This window comes from Salvia hispanica, chromosome 1 (assembly GCF_029641045.1).
Source record: "Salvia hispanica isolate PSC_SH4W2 chromosome 1, Shi_PSC_v1, whole genome shotgun sequence".
NCBI classification, from domain to species: domain Eukaryota; kingdom Viridiplantae; phylum Streptophyta; class Magnoliopsida; order Lamiales; family Lamiaceae; genus Salvia; species Salvia hispanica.
In genome coordinates, this window is record NC_142692.1 from 45072161 (window position 1) to 45094125 (window position 21965).

Here is a 21965-nt window from a genome sequence, read left to right on the forward strand (position 1 = left end):
CAGTTTTAGTCACAGCCACGTGTTAGGTATTTAATTAAAGAGGCATGTTTCGTTGTATTGGGATGCACGGTGCATCTGTTTTAATTATATTTTAATCAATTGATTAAATAAATTATAATTGGGAATTGATGATCTGTAACAAGTTAGAATGTTCCATAAGTATTTTTATTTTTTTTTATTTTTAAAAAAAATTATACAACGTATGTTGTAGTTTACCTTCGTTTTTTTTAATGTTGGAAGACTTTTATTGGGAGTAGGATATTGCGCAATCTTGCTATTTAAATCAATACTTTCTAGAACAGGAGTTTTATTTAAAGTGTAGGGAAACAGGTAGTTCAATAATATCTTAATATTTGATTTAAAGTGAAGTCAACAATTCGTGGGTGAAACGAAGTCATTTTGTAGTATACACTAATACAAATTTGACAAAGAGCATTGTTTATGATGAATTGGTAAATCTTGGAGCATAAATCATTATTATATTACTCAGAATTTTAATTTTATATTTAGTAAATCTTTGACTATTTTGACGTAACCTTAAAAAAAAGATGAAATTAACAAACGTGACAAAGCCTTCTATACTTTTGGTTTTCGCTGGTTGGCCTTTTTCTCTCTTCTAACTTCTTTGTCAGCTAACGTTTCTTTCTTCCAAACGCTGTTAAAATTCTGCAGTAAATTTAGTAGAGTAACTAATTTTGTATTTTCCTGGCAAAAATGTTATTTGAAGATCTACTTTACGTCATTTTTCATTGTTTCTGATTGGAAATTGGGTGGTATCCATATAGATTTGAAGGCCATCAGCAACATAAACTCATTGTGCTCGTATCCGAAATCCTTAAATCAAGCCATAATATATTTTTTAAATTGTCACGTTAGCATTTTATCCAAATTTTAAGTCTAAAATCCGGCCAATAACAAACCCTTTCTTGTGAAACAAGAGTGAATTCAAATGCATCGGTATGCCGAATATAGCTTGTACTAGTACTTTATTTTTATATGTCATTCCATTGATTTATTTATAAAAAGAGAGAGTGGATTCAATTCTAAATCTAAAACTTTTTTACTTCAAAAAAATAGAACTGAACTGCCAAATTGTGTGTTCCTTGTCCTAATCTACCACACGATTCTTGAAAAAATCTCGAAACTTGGTTATTTTTGTGTTGAGACTGAATCATGAAAAATAAATTAATTTGTGCGATGTGATTAATACTAGAAGTTGTGCATTCTACATGATTACATATAAATAAAACTAGTTGAGACATTAGCCAGACAATCTACTATATAGGACTCTATGTCTTCTAAATAAATGCTTTTCTCTAGTTGATTTGGCATGTCTGTCTATTTGTGGAAGTATCTAACGTGGATATCAGTAAATTAATTGAAGCATAACTTATAAAAATAGTTTTGCAGTTGTGTTTCCTATAATTAGAGTCCATGTTTGCATTATTAGGGCATTCACAATAGAGTTGCAATGCACATCACGTCGCGTCTCTATTGCAAACGAAGAAAAAGCCATACGGCGGCCAGAAAAACAACTGCTCTCAAGGTTCAATGCTCTTGCAAGTGTCGCAGCAATTTGAGTTTTTATTTTTATTTTTATGTAAAATTACAAAATTCATAATGGTTCATACTTAAATTAAGCTGGTGAATTCATAGAAGAGTGTATTTTAAAAGATGACTTGATGATTTTCTTTTGTATAAGCCAAGCTTTATTTCATGTAACACTTGGTATATATATAGAGAGAGATAGATATTGTGTAACACTTAGTATACAGTATTGAATCTCTTCCATCCATTTCATGTACGCATTATTTGTTTTTTTTTTTTTTTTTTTTTTTGCATTTTTAAGTTGGTAAATGCTATTTTTATAGTTGCAGCTCAGTTCGAACGTAGCAATCTTCACCATTTCACTCATTTTCAATTATCAATTAGTTCCAATTTGGTAATTAATTCCAACAACTCTAATTTCGTTAATGCTCGATTACCCGACTCACAAACAAAATGAATTAATTGAAAACATGTAACATGCATTAATATAAATTCGGGGACACAGGGTCACCCAAACTCAATAAATCAAGAAATGAATTTCAAAATCAATAATTTCCAAATAAATCTGACTGAGGTGACACTCTCGTTTATGGCATCAGCTATAAATTAATTTGTTGGCATTTCATTTATTTGGACGTAAATAATTGCATGAATGATGATGAGGTATACATGGCCTAGTACATTTTTTCGTTACAAGATTACTCCTACATTAATACTATCCTTCTAACATTAATTAATACATATCTATGAAACTATGATAATGGCGACATTTCAACGATATCTTTGTTTCACATTATTTAATTCTTAGTGAAAGCAAATACATTTGGTGCAAAAGTCATTAATTCTTACCCTTTGTGGTCCTAAATTAAATGACCATTTTTTTGTCCAATAATTTTCATCTGTAATATGCATAATAGTAAATCTTGATTACCTATAAAATCTGTGTTTCTTGAATATTGCATTAATTTGAAATTCATCTACTATCACTGCTCCCAGTAGTCATGGTAGATGCCCTAATTTATTACATGTACTAAGTGTTTTCTCCAATTATGTCTTACAAGGGATGGTGAAATTTTATTTCATTCACACCCACTGCCATTTATTTTTATGGGCTTAATTATTTTATTTTCCCTATCTCTTTCATATTGGAAAAATTTTTCACCGTCATGATAAATTGAGCTTGTCATGTGCAAATTAAACATATCTATGATGAGTCTTTAAATATATTTTGGATAGAATATAAAACGTTGTGATCGGTTACATGTTATTTAAAGTGAAGTCTATTTTGTTCTTAAGATTTTGAGGTTGGAATTTAATTCTAGGACTAGTGTAGTTGTTTATATATTAATTATTGACGATATTAAATAGTTGCCGTTTTCTCTTGTTTCAGTTCGAGATGTTATTGTCACACCAAGAAATAGTATATTATTCTTCCCCGACTTAACTTAGGAAAATTTAGAAATAAAGAATAAAAGTCGTTGTGGTTGTTTTCCATATTTAATATAAATATATTTTCCCCCTCTAAGGCTGTAACACAACTTATTATAACTTTATGAATTAATATTTGTGGAAGTATTCTAGTTAAAATTTTGTATAATTAATCATGAAAAACGAACGTACTTTATTTAGATAAGGAGCTCAACAATAATATCATATGCACTATTTAGACTAATATATATCTACATCATATATAGTTATTAATTAATAAGTTTTTCCGACATCTACAATCTAAATTAATGAAACAACATATGTATATCATTGATTGATCCGAGAAAGAGATGTGGCGTATAAATGGATAAGGAATGTTGATTAAATACTCAATCAGTTTATAGTTTGTAGCTCACCAAACTAAATAAATATCATAATAATAACTATAATTCTTTGTTGTTGGTAGTATTTTAGTAAGAAAAAATAGAATTATAGAAGTAACACAGAAAAGGAAAGGAGCAGTGATTTTGTTCGAAAATTAGTGATTAATGTATGGTGTTGGGCAAAGGAACAGTGATTAATTAAATGCATGGGTTTTGTTTGAAAATTAATAATGCAGTCCTATATATGTATATTTTGGATTTGTATAGTACATAAAACATTATAGAATTTAATTATTTAATTTTGTTCCAAATTCCAATTGAAAAAATAAAAAATATATTTATTTATACTAGCACTCTAGTCTCTAGCTAGTTTATAACTTCACATATTTAACTCTATACGTCCATATACCCATCAAAACACCAACGTTACCCTCTATAAAATTATTTTTAATAGTAGAAAATTATCATTTCTTTGTAAGCGAAAAAGTTTCATTTTGTTGTGAGATGGCTCAAACTATTAATTAAGCCCAATTGTAACACGCCACATAATTTGAATTTGACTTTAATTTACTCATCCGAGTAAATAATATTGGAAGCCCAGTTAATAATAATAATATACTATAAATAAAATTAATAATAATCTATTCTCCCCAACCACCACCCAAAAAAGGATTTTGATTAATCAAAGGAAGAGATGGAACGTAATTTGCTGAATTGGGAATGTTAGATCGCCAAACAGAATGAATAAAAAATCTTATAAATAAATTAATCATAATCAATATTACAAACAATTAATTTGGAGACGAAATCGGAAAGGAATACGGAAAACTTTCGAAAGATGCAAAAATTGTCTCGAGAAGAAGAGGATCATATGATTTCAATATTAATTAACCAAAAATTTAATTTTAAGGCGTTACTATCTTATAATTAAAGCAATCCAGCTACTCTGTATTAACTGCAACCTTATGCATCTGGACAAATTTAATTTGACACATACATGTCTCACCTAGTAAATATACGTTATAATTATGCTACATGCGTTATCTTTATTTATTTGTAGTAGTACTACTTTTTTTTTGAGCGGGAAGATTCATCGTGTTTCAAAAAAATTTATTATTTTATAATGAACATGAAAACATAATCAATGGAAGGAGATCGACTATATGATAAATTCTACAGTCACACAACCTTGTTGTGTACAATAGACTGATTTACTATATGATAAATTATACTAGTAACAAGTGAAAAAAATACGAGACCGAAAAATTTCGTATTTGTATTTCTAGTTGAACTTGACCTACCTCTTAGAGCGTTGTATACACTAGATTAACTTAACAAATTAATAGTTGATTTACAATTTCAACATGCCAAATTGATTCCTTTATATGAATTTTTCATCTTAATTATATAGCCGTCCAACAAGAGATACCAAGATATTTCTCAAGAAATCAAATATAATAGTAATCTCTCGATCACATAAAAACTTCTGTTTAAGAAATTTTATTCTCTTTAGTGAAGTGAACTTCATTTTTCACTGACAATACTCCAGCGATATCAAATGATTCTGCCTTTTCATTGATTCCTAGGATCCGTACGAACTTTGGTATTGATTCACTTAATTGTCATTTCATATTTTACGATGACCAAATAGATGTTTCTTTTTTGAGGTCTCATTTGAGTCAACTTATTGGAAAATGTTTGTTTTTTTGAATGTCTTAGATGGTTCGCGTAATGACATTGAACATAAAAATCTAAAGTTTCTTGACAAATCTTCAGAATGGTCATTTTCCATCCAAGGAAGCATATTTTCTATATTTCAAATTCGAAATTTGAAAAGGAGAAAAGTTTTACTACTCCTATTATTTGTCTAAGATAACTATACATATATGTTCCTACACAATGATGTTTGAACCTTTTTGGCATATCATAAAAATAAATATCACTGAAAGTTTCTGAATAAAACTTTATTTCAGAGACTTTTTTCATTGTTTTCAAACTTTTTTCTTCCTTTTTTCCTTAAAGGTTATTTTAGTGAATAACTCTCTATATTTATTTAATTTGATGATAATGTTAATAAACAATAATTTTACTTTATTTCGCCCCTACTTTACTATTTTTTTATTATTTATTTTACTTCTTTAGTTATTTATTTTATTCTTTTTCCTCTTATTTTTTTTTCTCTTTCTTAACTTATTCTTACTACCACTTACTGCAATAAATATTTATTTTTCAATTTTTATGCTAAAAATAAATAACTCACTTTAATGAGACACGGAAAGAGAGTAATATATTATTAAACTGCATTTATTAATTATTTTATTTACCGTTTAACTTTTCTAACAGATAGTTAAAGACTATACAATTATTACTACTTTTCTAACAGATAGTTAAAGATTTTACAATTATTACTAATTACAGTGAATAACTATACATATAACAATCTAGTTAATGGTAGAAAGTGTTTTATTTTGAGTTATAGTATATAGAATTGATTGATAAAAAATAAGTGATTCGTAGTACCCGAACTCATAAAATTTAGACTAGTTTACCGTGTTATGTTTACAAAATTAGGACATTAAATACAAACCTAAGCTCTTTCACATTTACCATTATATATTTCTTTTCTTTAACATTTCATGTTTCAAAAAAAAACTTTAGGTTGACAAGCCCGACGCAGCTTATTTTATCCCTCTCTATATGTATATTAGGGCATCCACAATGGGGCGGACTAAGCCCCGTCCTATGCATCGCCACGTCAGCATTTTATCCTCCGTCCCTTCCACTTGCAATGGGGTGGACTATAGCCCGCCCTAAGCCCCGCCCTAAGCATTTTACTTCTATTTTGTATTTATATAATTTATGCAAATATATCAAGCAAAATAAATAAATAAAAACAACAAAATTAAGACAAATCCTACATTTACTTAATTAAAAAAAAAAGTTACAAAACAAGAAATAAAAAAAAATGTGCACTACATATAAAAAAATCCCGGCTAGTCTAGAGTAGTCCCAACCTGCGGCTGAGGCCATCGATCATCCCCTGGATGCCTTCGATTTGAGCCGGGTTGGTCGCCTGCATCAGGGCGTTGTGCGCGTCCAACAACGTCATGTAGTCGGAGGAAGCCACCAAATCTGTGTAGGCATGTGACGCAGCCGAAGTTGCGCTCGGGGTTGCGCTCGGGGTCAGGCTTGGGGCCTGGTCAGGCGGCGCCGCGGCGGAGGAGGTCGCCTTGCCCTTGTCCTTGGCAGCCTTGATGCCAGGGGGACGCCGGGACATTGGTGTGCCGGAACTCTCATCCTCGAACACGGGATTGTTTATGTCCATTGGAGATGCGCCGCTTTCGCTGCTTGTATAATCAGTGAAGGTGCGCTTCGACGCCCTCTTCTTCGCCGCCGTCGATTGGGGAATCACACCACCAACGAACTTCTGTTTCTCCTTCAAGAGCGTCCAGGACTGGTAGTGCTTGAACTCGCCGTACAATGACATGTACGGTTGGATTGCTTTGTCGCGCGCATCCATGAGACTCTCGCCGATGTCCTGCTCCCTCTCGCACTTGTCGTACTCCCCCGCGAACAGATTGACCTGCTTCTGTATTTGATCCCAATGCTTGCAGAGCGGCTCCCTTTGGCGCTTGTAGGCGGTTGGCGGCTTGGCCTCGTTGTATTTTTCGGCGATGTGCTCCCAATACGCAGTAACCTTGTGGTTGTTGGCGAACACCGGATTCTCTGAAACATCAATCCAACATCTCGTCAAGACGATGGATTCTTCCGGGGCGTAGTTCGTCCTTCCCGGGGCGAACTCTTCACACACCGCCGTTTGCGGCAACTTCTGGGCTCGTGCCTTGGTCCGCTTCTTCTTGGTGGCGGAGCCCGATGCGGCGGCGACGACGGAGGGATCGGCGGCGGATCGGCCGCGAGGTGCGGCTGCGGCGGGTGTGCGGTTGGGAGAAGGCTCCATGTCTGACAGCCCGTACGAGTCCGTGCTGAACTCGGGATCGTACTGTGCGTTGGTGTCGAATGGCCGGTATTCATCGGGTTCTGTACCCGACCATCGTGCACTTTCGAACATCGGACTATTCGGACTTGGGTAATCTCCGAAATTCATCGTCCGCCCCATTATGGATGCTCTTATATATATGTGTGTGTGTGTGTGGGAAAATCACTTGTAGAGACTATTGTGAATAGGTTCAATACTTGTTATCTGTTTCAATTGTCAATGCAAACTTATTTTTAAAGAAATAAAAAATACATGGACGCACTAACCAACTAAGTGATTTTTCATTTTCCAAAAAAAAAGACTTTTATGTTTACAAGTCTATGATTCTTAGTAGTATAAATATGGATATACGTACGGATACCGATTTAATTCATACAGTATTATATATATTATTAAGATGACAACCCTCTTTATTGTGACACCATATTATTATTTTAGGTCATTAGATTGAAAAATCGTGTGCTTATCATGCTGCCGCGTGTAAAAATACAGAGGGATAAAATAGGAAATTTCTAATTTTACGTTACCAGATTGCAATGCTGTTCATTGAATATTGCAGTCTTACCACAAAAATATTGCAGTTTACCACGACTGCAATATCTAATACAGTAGACTGCAATATCTATTACAGTAGACAGCAAACCCATGTTTTTTACGAAACTTAATCCTAGGCGTCCATAAATGAGATCTAACAGACTATATTGGTGGTATGGTGTTATCCTATCTATGGTGGCACCATAGTGCACCCCTTAACACATTTATACAAATATATTGTGACAAAATAATACTCCCTCCGTTCCATAGTAATAGAGTCATTTTGTCATTTTGGTATTTTCCATAATAATAGAGTCATTTCCCTTTTTAGTAAAAGTCAACACATTTCTTCTCACTTACTTTACTCACTCTTACTTTTTTCTCTCTTCATCTCTTTACCTTTTTCATTTTTTACTCTATTCTCCCTTTACATAACTCACCTAACATAATTTTTCTTAATCTCCGTGTCGAAAAGAAACACCTCCATTACTATGGAACGGAAGGAGTATATAACTTGATCTACTTAACTATACAAAAACAACAAATCTATGTGACCAAATTTTATACAACCAAAAACTAGTTTATTTAGAAAAAATATAGGCTTATTTATGCATTTAATTAAAGTATATGGATGCATATATAGTACATAGAAAGTGCATAATATTGTGGTCATATATTTATGATTTGTGTATAATTTTTTTTTTGTTTTTTTGGAACCATAAATGTAATTAGTGCATATTCTTATTCAAATTTTAAAAAAAATAGGAAGGAAATTCAAATATAAAAATAAAAAATGTGGTTAAAGACAAATAAGTATTTTTAACTTGTCCACTTACTATATTTATTATTTCAATATATAATTAATACATCAAATTATTAATATAGTCTTATTTTACTTGTATAAAATTAAAATTTGATTGTTTATTATCACTCTGATAAAAATGATGTACTTAACGTCCACTAATTTTGATTTAGATCAAGTCCATCGACTTGTATTGTCATGTCGGATTTGATATTTTTATGTAATTCTCCGACAGTTAGTTATGATGTCTATTTTATTTTACCTTTTCAACTAAAAAACTGCACTTAATATTGATAATCTGTCGTACCACCAAAATATGCTTACTACCTTCGCTATATTTATATGAGATATCAGAGCACTCCCAATGGAGTTCCCTAAAAACTCCCTTATTTCTCCCTAACTCCTGCCACATCAGCGCCACATCAGCACCAAAATTTATCCCCAGTTTTTAGCCAAGTGCTACATTGGTTTCTCCCTTATTTCTCCCTTATTTCTCCCTAACTCAACATTTCATTTTTACATCATTATTTTTTATATTATTTAATTTTCCCTACAAATGTATTTAATAAATAGACTAATAATGAACAATTCATCGTTGTATTAATCATTGGAAAATATAATACAACGAGAAAAAAAAAACTACAAATAAAAAACGCAAATAAACAAAGATTTAAAAAAAAAAAATCTAAGACGGAGGGGCCGGAGGGGCGTCGGGATCGAGCCCCAGCGTACTCTGCAGGTGTTGGATGCATTTCCAGAGGGCCGCCTTTTCTTCAGGGGTCCCGCCGCCGGTGAAGTACAGCGTGTACATCTGGGTCAGATTGGCGACATTGCTCGAATAAGTGGCTTTTTCTAAGTCGATGACGGATTCCGACGCGACTTCCGACGTTGCGCCCTTCCCCTTCCGCCTCCCCTTCGCCTTCTTCACTCCCTCCGGGCGCTCGTGCGGACCATCCCCACTCAAGTCGATGTGGGCCGCGCTCCCCTCGCTCTCCGAAACGCTAAGTCGCGAGCGCACCGATTTCCCGTGCAGCGCGTCGTGCATTCCCGTCCGGAATTTGGGGAGATCCTTCAGCTTATCGTAGATGTTCCAATACTTGAAGCCCTTCGTCGACAAGTACTGGCTACTATACATCCGGATGGCCTCATCTCGGACCATGTGCTCGTTCTGGCCACTCGTCATGTGAGTCATCAAGTTAGAATAAATACCGTTGAAGTGCCCGCAGTCCCTCATGAGGCGCTCCCAATGCCGACGGATCGCCTCGCTGCCATGGTCCTTCATTGAGGCAGTCTTGTGGCTCCTGTACTTCGCGGCAATCCGCTCCCAGAATATGATCTCAGTCTGGTAGTTGCTGCGCTCCGCGTCCTGTGACGTGTCCGCCCAGCAGTCGGCTATCAGCTCGGACTCTTGCAGAGTGTAAGTAGTCCTTACCCGCTTCGGCCTCTCATCGGAACCCGTATCAGTCGCAGCCGACGACGCCGGCGCCTTCCCCCTCCCGCTCCTAGAAGGCGGCTCGGTGGGCGTTTCTTCCACCTCGAAGTCCTCCGCGCTCAGTGTCGCGGCCTGAGATTCTTGGTCGCCTGGGGTTGATCCGGGGGTGTCGAACTGGGGCCGATACACATCGTCGGCTGGAAAGGGCATTCTGCCGGCAGAGTTGAAGTACGGAGAAAGTCTCCGCGCCGGAGGAGTCTGCAAAGGAGACGGACCCCCGTATGGAAGTTGGCCGGGAGGAGAACCCATCGCCAACAACGACTGCATCCACTGCTCGTTTGCTTCATCCGTGTTGGGAATTTGTGAACTCGACTCTTTCCCCTTACCCTTATCCTTACCCGATCGGGAACTTTTCTTCCAAAAGCTCATAATTTTGATGAAAATTGAAGATTGGGAGAAGAGATTGAAAATGGAGAGAATGAAGATTGTGGGTGATGAATGGAGGAAGTGGAGGAAATATTTATAGGGGTGGAATGTAAAATAGCCGTTGGGTTCAAAAAAAAAAAAAAAAAATTTTAATTATCGCCGATTATCGCCGAGCGTCGCCACAGTGGCCGGCGATCGCTCGGCGATAATCCGGCGTTAGAACGCCACTCGGCGAAGCAACGGCAACATTATCGCCGAATTATCGCCGACTTCGCCACAATGGCCGGCGATAATTCGGCGATAACCGGCGATTTATCGCCGAGAATTCGCCACCTCCATTGGGAATGCTCTCAATCTTAAAATTATAAATTATTCATTTTTTAAAGTTCGCAGTTAATACCGGAATTCACATAATATTTATTATTTTTAAGATTAATATCTCTGTATATACATTGTTTTGACTAGGATGGTGTTCGATTTAGATTAGTTAGAAGCTTCATATAACAAGACACAAGTTATAAGTTGTTTAGAAAATTATAAGCTCTTTACAAAGTGATTGACACAATTAGATCCAATAGCAAATAATCGCCTAAAGAATTCCTTAACCTCAAATTCTCTTTCAATAATCTCATAAAAAATAATCAATGTACAAAAATAAATGTACTATGCTTACTATTTTCAACATTTCGATTCCTTCCTTTATTCTTCTCAAAATATGAATTTTATTTGAGTAACTTGCAAATTTCTAACTTATAAAGTTAATCATCCATACACTTTGACAAACTATATCTTATAATTTCTTCGAACTTAGTCAAACCTCCTATAACCAATCACTACTAGTATTATTAAATTTGAGTTTATCTTCGTATCTCTTCCGTCATTAATTGAGTTTATAATATAACTTAATTAAGATTTCGACCCCACCAACGGTAAAAAATTGACTTGACCGGCTGAATCATGAATCGATAAATCACATATTCGAATACGGGTTTCAGTCGCGATCTGACCGGCTGAATCATGAATCGATAATTTTGCAAATTGGAATATGGGCCCGGGTTTTTAGAAGATCACAAGTAAGCGTGTTTAGGCAATTTGGGAATAACAACCGGCATGGAAACTATTGTGGCAGTGAATTTTCAGTTATGCGGCAACAAAATCCCAGTCATAACCAAGATTCCCGGTGAGGAAACAGGTTATAACCGGTTGTCCTCCCCTTCCACGTGTCGCTCCGCTACTGGTCTCTTTAATCCATAATCATTCTTATACGATCCCAATCTCTCTCTTAACGGCATCGCCATGTGCCTGTCACCGTTAACAGAGTCAGGACCACATGCTACGGTAACCGCTTCCTTTCATCTCAGCCGTCCGATCAAATCGCACCTTTTCCTGTTTCTTCTCTCTCCTCGCCTCTGATTTTTATAGCACCGGATGTGGTGCGCTCAAAAGAAATTGAGCTTTTTTATGCCTTTGCAGCTGTGTGTGTTGATTGATCACACACACATATATATATATACACACACACACACACACCCACACACATAAAATAATTTACACACACAATCACACATTCTTCTCGGATTATAGCAGAATGTATGCGTAGAGGTGGAGAGAGATGGGGGAATTCAGCGTGAGAATAAAGTGTAGAGCGATGGAGGAAGATATGCGGTTGAATTTCAACAAAAAGAGGAAGGTTTACTCTGAGCTTGAGAATGAGAGCTGCGGCGAGGCGGAATTGGCGGAGGATTCGCCGTCGCCGGCGGCGTCGAGGACTTCCAGCTGCTCTAAGCGTGAGGACTCAAACGACGTCGTGAAGATGAGTCCGACTTCGCCAGATCTGGAGGTGAGAATTTGAAATTTGAATGCAGAATCGGATTCAGTGCTACTTTGTGGAATTGTGTGCGTTGTGTGTACGTTTTCGCAGCTGAAATTACGTCCTTTCTCGAAGAATTTCTCTGAATTTGTTCCTTCCCTTTCTCTCTTCTCTCTCTCTAGAATGCTGATTCGCACTCCGAGGGTTTCGTAACGGAAATTTCCGCCTCCACCGGTCGCGTTTTCAGGTGAATTTAATGGAAATAATTGCAGTCATTATGCTTTTGTTCTTTTTCTGTTTTCAGTTTTCCGAAACGTCGTGATGAAATCAATTACTCTCTCAATTTTCACAATTGTTCGATTTCAGTAGAGAGGCGACTCCAACCAGCGAGCTTTGCGGAGACTCGGAGCATGTTTCGCCGCCGCCTACGTCAAGGAAAAAATCAACGAATCTCCGCCGTAAAACACCAAATTCCGCGGCGGACAGCATGCCATCGGCGGCGGAGCTGGAGGCATTTTTCGCAGCGGCGGAAAAGTACGAGCAGAAACGATTCTCTGAAAAGTGCGTAAAACTTTTTAAAATCTCGCATATGCATACAATGATTACGAATTTGTTCGCAGTAGTGTGTTTACGATAAGCGCTGAAAATGCTCATTTTAGCGTGGGCCAATTGATTATTCCCGCAACGGAAAAGGAAAGGGGAAATGATTTTGATTGAATTGGGTTTGTATTATTTTCAGGTACAACTATGATATTGTAAAGGACGTGCCATTGGAGGGCAAGTATCAGTGGGTTCGTTTACTGCCTTAAATGAAACCACAACCAAAACAAGAAACAAGGCATCTTATGATTTCCTCTTCTCTATTTTTGTGGGGTTAGATTGAATTAATTTGAGAGGGGATTCGACATTTTCTAACACCGAAATCATTCTGGCTGGATATGTATAGCAATTTCCCAAAATCATGTAAAGAAGCTAGAGTTCTCTTAATGAAAAATCGAGTACGATAATAGCCTTTCCATTTTTCTATTTTTCCCAAGTGGCGAAATTTGGGATGATTTCTTTTGTCAGAGTTTGATGATACTGATGTGGTGGGTAGGACGGTATTAATTAATTTGGTTTTGTTATCTTGCATTTCATTTGAAAAGGGAGTTTCTGTTTTGTGTATATTTTGGATGCATTCTTGATTGCTGTCACTTTGTGTGTGAACTTTCTTGTACCCATCATTTGGCAGAATTGCAATTCTAAATAATTAGTTAGATGTAAAAGTAAAAAAAGGGAAATTGGCTGCATGGCTTTGTACATGGCCAAGAAAATGCACCCACCCACCCACATGTGTGTGTCTTGAGAGTGGAGCTCTAATGCTACATGTATGTGTATATATGAAACGTGTGAGTGGGTTCAGTGTGTGTAAAGTGGGCCATCTGAATTGCTTTTGAAGTTTGATTGAAAGGTTTGTCCTTTAGCATATGGAGAGTGGGAAAATGATGAAAGGAAAAAAAAAAGAAGCTGGCTGAAAAAGAATTTGTATTTTTCGAGATAGATCTGGTCCCCAAACGGCTGATAAATTTACACTAATAAAATACATCTATTGCTCTACCTCTATAACTATAACAACTAGTTTGGATAAGACATTGTGTAGGTGATAATGAGTTTGTTAAAATGATTCATAAAGAATTATTGTTATGTTACTTTTCCAAATTTTGTAATGGTAAGGGAATGCAAAATGGGAACTATTTGAAAAAAAATAAATTTAAATGAGAATATAATACTAGAGCATATGTTTTTCTTATGCGACTGATTAGCAGAGAAAATGAGTCAGATAACAGTGGTAGTGATGATTGTTGAAGGGACAGATACATATGAAATCCTCAAAAAACAGAGTTGTGGGGCTCTCTCTGTGTCAATTAAGAAATAGTTGCACATGTTTAAAATATGTGCTCCACCACCTGTGTGTGTGAGATCGAAATTATAGTAATACTACTATGTAATAAAGCTGAAATTTTGTATTCAAATTAATTTTCCTATGATGTTGTTATATAATATAATGTGAAACAGCAAGACGACATAGATTTGAGCAGAGATACAAATGAGTGGGAACTATGAGGAAGCAATGCAGAGTATTTGTTTATCATTAATGGGCACGGTGCATTAATAAAATATTCATTTTTTATTAAAAAAAAAATTATAATGATATACTCCTATTCTCCATTCCATTCCCTTAATATAGAACTTTTAAAACGACACGAGTTTGAATGTAAAATTGATACAGTAAGAGCAATCTAGAAAGAAAAGTGTGTTAGTGAAAAATGATTATCACCTCATTAGAGAGAGAAATTTCTTGACATAGAAATTTCTATTTTCAGGGGATGGACCAAAAAAGAAAGAGTTTTCATTTTTAGGGGACAGAGGGAGTATTGTATATAAGATTAGATTGACATCAAAACAAATTTCATTTGGGTACAAATGTGTGGACACTGCACTGAATATATGAGAGATGTTCGGTTTGCAAGATTATATCTTATGATTGAATATTGTAATGTGTTTAATTCATAAGGTTGAATTCCACAACTTAATCCTAAACTGATCATCTTAAGATAATTAGTCATAGTCACCATCTCCAACTAAAATAATTCCACAACTTAATATTAGGTAGATAATCATATGAAATAAGTCACGACAATCGAACGACACTATAACATGTTTAATTCACTGCATTCTTTACTAATTTAACCGTATTAAAAATATACTAGTGCGAAATTTTAGTCATTCTAGTATCGAACTGAAAAACTGTATCCATTCATTAAGAAGATGCATCTACCACAGATGTTCACGACCCATGAGATGAAAACAGTTCTCACATTAATAACTGTAGTTGGCAGTGCGGAGCTGTGGTGATCTTGAGGTCACGGGTTCAAACCCCTTCACCTGTTGGGAGACTTTCCGCAAGTCCGGTCGTGCAGGATTAGTCGGATTCTGCCAAAGGCGGATCTGGTACACCTGTGATTAAAAAAAAAGACGTTTTACTATTAATTTTAAATTAATAAAAATATGGTTTTAACTATCGAACTCGTTGTGTCATCTATATACTGAGGGCATCCGCAATGGGGCGGACGATGCGACGGACGATGCATCGTCCGTCGCATCGTCCACCACTGCAGCATCGCGGACGATGGGTTACCCATCGTCCGCGCCGATACATCGTCTGCGGACGACGCGCGGAGGATACCCATCGTTCGTCGCATCGTCCGCCACTGTGGACGACGCGGACGACGCGACGGACGATGGTCACGCGTTTTGTTTTGTTTTCTTGAATTTTTTGAATTTTTTTTATTTAATCACTACAATTCTCTACCATTTCACACACTCCAATTTCACATCTCTTCAATTTCTCTTCAATTATTCTCTCTCATCGTCTCAAAAATGAATCCCGACGACTACGATTTGAGTACATCGGATGGCTGCAGACGGGCCTTGACTCGAGCCTTGTTCGATGCCGTTAATGAAGCCAAGGCGGAATGCTTGGCACAAATGCAGCGGGAGGAGGCGGCGGCGGAGGCGCGGGTCCCTCGGACGTTTGTCCCCCACGAGCACGACGTAACGCACGAACGTCTGTTCGCAGATTATTTTGCTGAGAATCCAATGTGGGGCCCGAATATTTTTCACCGACGTTTTAGAATGAGCCGAGGTCTTTTTCTCCGCATTGTGCACACGTTGGAGGGACGTGATGAGTACTTCCAGTATCGGGAAGACGCGACCGGCAGACCCGGACTTACGCCGTTGCAGAAGTGCACGGTTGCGATCCCAGTTGGCCTACGGCACAACAGCGGATATGTTCGACGAGTACCTTCACGTCGGGGATACAACTGGCCGCGAATGTCTCAAGAAATTTTGTAAGTTAGTTGTGGAGGCTTTTGGCGACACATATTTGCGACGCCCGACTGCTGATGATTGCCAGAGCCTGATGCGGATGCACGAGACGTTGCACGGCTTCCCTAGGATACTAGGGAGCATTGACTGTATGCACTGGCCGTGGAAGAACTGCCCGACGGCCTGGAGAGGCCAATTTACTAGCGGCTACAAGGGCAACCACCCGACGATGATCTTAGAAGCCGTCGCTGACCACCGCCTCTGGATCTGGCATGCCTACTTTGGTGTAGCTGGGTCGAACAACGACATCAACGTCCTCAACTCGTCCACCCTATTCGCCGATCAGTGCAGGGGTCGTGGTCCGGCCATTCAGTTCACTGCCAACGGCCTCACACATCATATGGGGTACTACTTGGCCGATGGTATATACCCAAGGTGGCCTGTTTTTTTGAAGACGATCAACTGCCCAATTGGTGAGAGGAGAGTCTTGTTTGCGGCAAAGTAGGAGTCCGCGCGGAAGGATGTGGAGCGGGCTTTTGGGGTGCTCTAATCGCGGTGGGAAATCGTGAAAGGTCCGACGCGTTTCTGGTGTTAGGAAGTCATCGTCGACGTCATGTATGTGTGCATCATCATGCATAACATGATAGTCGAACAAGAACGTGGACATGTCACCAATTGGGTGGATGATGAAGCCGGATCTAGCTTCAGCACGACGACCTCGCCTGTCACTCGAGGATTACCGACTGGCTTCAGTGCGGTTCTACAGCGACAGGCCTCAATGCGCAACCAACAAGACCATACTCAGGTCATGACCGACATTGAAGAAGTTTGAAACCGCCGCCGTTGAGAAATTGTAGTTTTTTTATTTCGTATTGTAATGTTTGAATTTTGATGAAATGAAGTTATTTTTCCAAATTTTGAAGTATTTAAATATTCAAATAATAGATAAAATGCTTAGGGCGGGTTATAGTTCGCCCCACTGCAGGTGGAATAGGAGGAGGATAAAATGCTAACGTGGCGATACATAGGGCGTCGCTTAGGGCGTCCCATTGTGGATGCCGTGATTTTGCATTGTCATTTTTTGTGGCACATTAGTTTGACTTTCCCGTAATTTGGATTCAAGGGATATTTCTACACGAAATTTGTATTTATAGAAAATTTTAAGATATAGTAATTCAAGTTATTTTAGACACCAATTTTATAAATTATGGAAAAATCTCAATTTGATTGTAATCGATGGATTTACGACCATTAATCCTTAGTAAAATGAGACACAAAATGAAACATATAGGAGTACTACTATTGAAATGTTCATTGTCATGCGCATGAAGCCTTGTCAGATTTTCAAACGGTGTAAGTACATATGCTGTTTAGCTTTGAATTAACATTGTACTTTTAGTAAAAGTTGCCTTTTCGTACACTACATTATTATTTCTCATGTATTTCGGCATGAAATTCATAATAGTGTTGTTATGCTTTTATTTTTGGATAAGAGTATAGTTTTGATTCTATTTGTTTATAGTAATCCACATAGTACAAGAGAGAAAATAGGAAACATTTCACATGTGTCGGAAGGTGTACATACAAATGTAATTAATTTTTACCTTTATTCCGATAATGATAACACTACATTTTAAGTTTCAAAAAATAAATAGAAATGGTATTTTACATTTTATTAATAAATCAATTAATTATATCATGCTACAACAAAAATGATCTTTTTATACCAGAAAATTGGTGGGAAAAACAAACCATATTCTCTAAATTATTTATCATACTAATGGGCTCATTAACTTAGTTTGAGGGCATCCGCACTAGCCCTCAACATTAATTTTTAAATATTAAGATTTTAGGATTCATTTTAATGCTCGAGATTATTCGATTGAAACTTCATATTTAAGTTTTAATATTATCTGTTAAGTCTGTTTGCACAAATTATTACACCATTCACTCTCCATTATCTCGATTCCCTTTCATTCTCTATTTTTCATTGGTGATGTGGAGTCAAACGCCAACAATATAAAATATTATGAAAAATTTATTTGTTAATTCTATTTGCACAAAATTATCACACCATTCACTGTCCATTATCTCGATTCCCATTCATTCTCTATTTTCATTGTTGATGTGGAGTCAAACGCCAACAATATAAAAATATTGATCAAGCTTCTGGAGAAAAATTTAGAAATTTAGATTATAGTATATTTTTTAATGGAAATAAATTTTATGGCAAATGAGATTTGCTAACAAGAGTTACATGAAAACTTAAAGATGAAATTGTGGCTAAGATAAAGCTATACCCTCGTACCTCCAGTTAATGTATTGGTTTGAACAAAATTATACTTATATAAGATCTTATTGGGATTTGTATTCCGTGAATCTACATTTCTAATGCAGATTCTTAATCTATTTAAGAATACCTTTTCATTTGTTTAATCTCATATTTATTCAATTTAGTACATTTCTCCCACACCTAACATATAGTACTATTATTAATTATAGTTGAAGTGAAGAGCAAATGGTAATTTCGCCGTTGCTTCGGTTATGATTTTTTTTTCTCCGTTCCTAAAAATTTATCACTTATTTTCTTTTTCTTTCATTCTTAAAAATTTATCACTTTGCACTTTTACCATTTTAGGTAGTAGACCCCACATTCCACTAACTCATTTCTACTCATATTTTATTTTAAAACTAATATATAAAAATAGGATCCACGTGCCACTAACTTTTTCAACCCACTTTCTACTACTCCCTCCGTCCCGCTTAAGATGACACGTTTTCCTTTTTAGTTTGTCCCAATTAAGATGATACATTTCATTTTTTGGAAACTTTCTCTCTCCAATTAATACATTCAACCACTTTTTCTCACTCCTATTAAAATATTCACCTTTCTTTGTCTCTCTATTTTAATACTTTCACCCACCTTTTCTCTCTCCAATTAAACACATAACCAATTACTCCTAAATGCCCGTATCGACTAATAAATGTGTCATTTTAGTCAGGACGGAGGAAGTATATTTTTTTAAACTTATGTCGGGTCCAATGGTACCAAATTTTAAATTTTAAGGGAGTATAGCTACTATAGTAGTAGTATTTCTTATTTCTCGAAAATGGAAAAAAGAGAAAGCAGAAAAAGTGTAGCATTGATAACTAGACCACAGGAGTAGATATGCACGTGCCGTGTAGGAGTGGTCGGCAACTGACTTGCACGTGCTTTGGATCTGATGCATAATAATTTAATTTAAATTAAATAATACAATAATAGTAACTCTTTTTAGAGGTGAAGAAGAAAGAATGTTGAGAAAGAAGGTTGGTTGTGTTTCTTGATTTCAACAACACACTCCAATTTCTATGCATTGGATCACTGATTATGATGATTCAAAATCACACTTTCTTCTAATTTCAGATTATTGATTTCTGCGCCATCCACCACCAAAAATTATTAAGGGACCAGATTAATTAGCATGACCTAATTAATAAAAAATGGTGGTTGGGTAATTGGACCACAATTGCTTTTGCCTTTTTACTAATCTGTGATCTGCTTCGTTATTTTTTTATATATATTGATACCATTGACATTTTCTCCCTTTTGAAATTGTTTTACTGTAATAAGCATGACAGCATGATGCATTTTGCTTTTCCTGCTGAGAGATTTTAAAAGTAGTGGTTTTTCAATTGTTTATTTTAATAAATTTGACGGTTATTTTGGAGATGACTTGGAATTATCATATTGAATGCAATACTCAAATATATCATTGAGAAATTACTGTGAACAAAATTTGTTTAAATACATGATGATATACTGAAAGTTAGATCTCAAAACTAAAATCAAACCATGTCATTATTAATGAGCTTATACTATTTAAAATTTGACTTAGATGGCTAGAAAATATTTCTTTCTCTACTCTTTGCTTTTAGATTTTAGAGATAAGTTTATGCCATGTCCATTCATACTCACAGCTCAAAATCTCAATATAATCAGGATGAAAATCGTGGCAGAAGTTATCAAGAATTGAATGATTGATTGTATTTTTTGGTTTTAATTTTCAAATATTCCGAATTTCATTTTGAAATCGAAATACAAAATGCCATCCAAAAATATTGTCACTGAAATATATCCACCAAACTTGTTCTGTCCTCATATATATTTTAATGACAAACAAAAAATACTGGTGGAGGAACAACCGCGATGGCGCCAGCCCAACTGCTTTCTAGTACCACAACTTATTTTTTTTACTCACATACACAGTTGAAAACAAATATAAATAAAGGGGAGTTATCGATTACTAACTCATCATTTAATTCCTAACTACAACTAATTTAAGGCCATAGGATTTTAGAAAACGTTTGGTCTACAATTTGCCACGTGTAATTTTCGTTTTTATTAATAAAATCAAAAAAGATAAAAAAACGCCAAATTAGGGTTTTAGATGAAAATGTCAATATAGTGTTTCGGAAATATCAACACAATGCTTTGAGAATGTCAACACGATGCTTTAAGAATGTTAACACATTGTTTATATTGACATTCTACATGTATTATATTGACATATTTTATATAGTATGTTGACATTTCTGCTTTACCAAAAAATTGCAAAAATTTCGATTTTTTTTCAAATTTTGACGTCGGAACATAGGCATATATGATATCGTTGGAATCCTTATAAAATTATCTTTAATTTGATATATGTTATATGAATTTAAAGTTTTGGTATTTCTTTTAAAAATTAGTTATAACTAAACATGTAGTTAATTGACATTAATACCCCTTTTGATATTTTATGGAATTAATCCTATGGCTTTATTGATGTTTTTTTTAGATCGTATTGATATTTCTTAGTTGATGATCTAGGCCCTTAATTTGAAAATTTAATGACTATTATTTAGTTGTAGTTAGCAATTAGGTATTGAGTTTACAATATAACACTCCCCTATAAATATATATACTAAAGAAAATTTAAACTAGTCGTTTGATAATCATATTATTACAATGTTGACTCCAAGAAAACATTAGCACAACTGGTGGTGTATTTTTGACCAAATGTCACATAAATACGTATGAATTTACTGTATATACTCATTTTATACTCCCTCATACCCCAATAAATTTGAACAATTTCTTTTGCAGTTTGTCCTTAAATATTATAAATTTTTAAATTTTGGAAATGTAAACACTGTTAAATTCTCTAAATTCTGTCTCACATCGATTTGGTGATGATCCTATCTTGTCTATATAAGTGTGGATAACCCTCTCCTTTATATGACCTTTTAAGAAGTGAGTGGCCCATTTCTAATATGGTATCAGAGCGGGGCCCAAATCGATGATGGATTTTATCTCTTCTCTTGCCTACCCATTTGATGGAAGTCCGATGTGTCATTCTGATCCACACATGAGAGAGCGTGTTAAATTCTCTAAATTCTGTCCAAGGTTTTTTAAAGAGTGAGTGACCAATTTCTAATAAACACTATTAATAATATGAACCCACTAGCAACTAACATTAATTTCACAATCTTTTCCCCTCTTCTCTTTTATTTTTGAATTAAAATTGGTGTTACAGATGTATACGGAAGAGGGAATATGCATTACTAATCTACTTTATTTAGTTGGGCTTTATTTTGAAGACCCACTAAAGATTAGCCCAATAGCATTTTCTCAGAGTGGATCACATTGGCTGAGGACGTGGCGCAGGATTGCCGATAGAATATCCTAAAATGCGCCATGGTGCGCATGCGCATCG

The 21965-nt window shown here is 35.8% G+C and overlaps 1 protein-coding gene across 2 annotated transcripts; it reads left to right on the plus strand.

Annotated features, from left to right (window-relative positions):
- The first annotated feature begins 12000 nt into the window (after positions 1-12000).
- LOC125219259 (cyclin-dependent kinase inhibitor 7-like) lies at positions 12001-13524 on the plus strand. 2 transcript variants are annotated; one of them, XM_048121184.2, is made up of 4 exons: positions 12001-12390; positions 12543-12607; positions 12727-12921; positions 13100-13524. In XM_048121184.2, the coding sequence occupies exons 1-4, from the start codon at positions 12163-12165 to the stop codon at positions 13167-13169; spliced, it is 558 nt and encodes a 185-aa protein (XP_047977141.1). In that variant the 5' UTR covers positions 12001-12162; the 3' UTR covers positions 13170-13524. The 2 variants fall into 2 exon arrangements, with proteins under 2 accessions (XP_047977141.1, XP_047977142.1); XM_048121185.2 differs by having other exon boundaries at positions 12730-12921.
- Positions 13525-21965: the final 8441 nt, after the last annotated feature.

What these genes read in the sequence shown, in the direction of transcription:
- LOC125219259 (XM_048121184.2), top strand. Translation starts at nt 12,163, where the DNA reads ATGGGGGAATTCAGCGTGAGAATAAAGTGTAGAGCGATGGAGGAAGAT. An exon ending in CGACTTCGCCAGATCTGGAG is followed by an intron (nt 12,391 to 12,542) that starts GTGAGAATTTGA and finishes CTCTCTCTCTAG; the next exon opens with AATGCTGATTCGCACTCCGA. An exon ending in TCCACCGGTCGCGTTTTCAG is followed by an intron (nt 12,608 to 12,726) that starts GTGAATTTAATG and finishes GTTCGATTTCAG; the next exon opens with TAGAGAGGCGACTCCAACCA.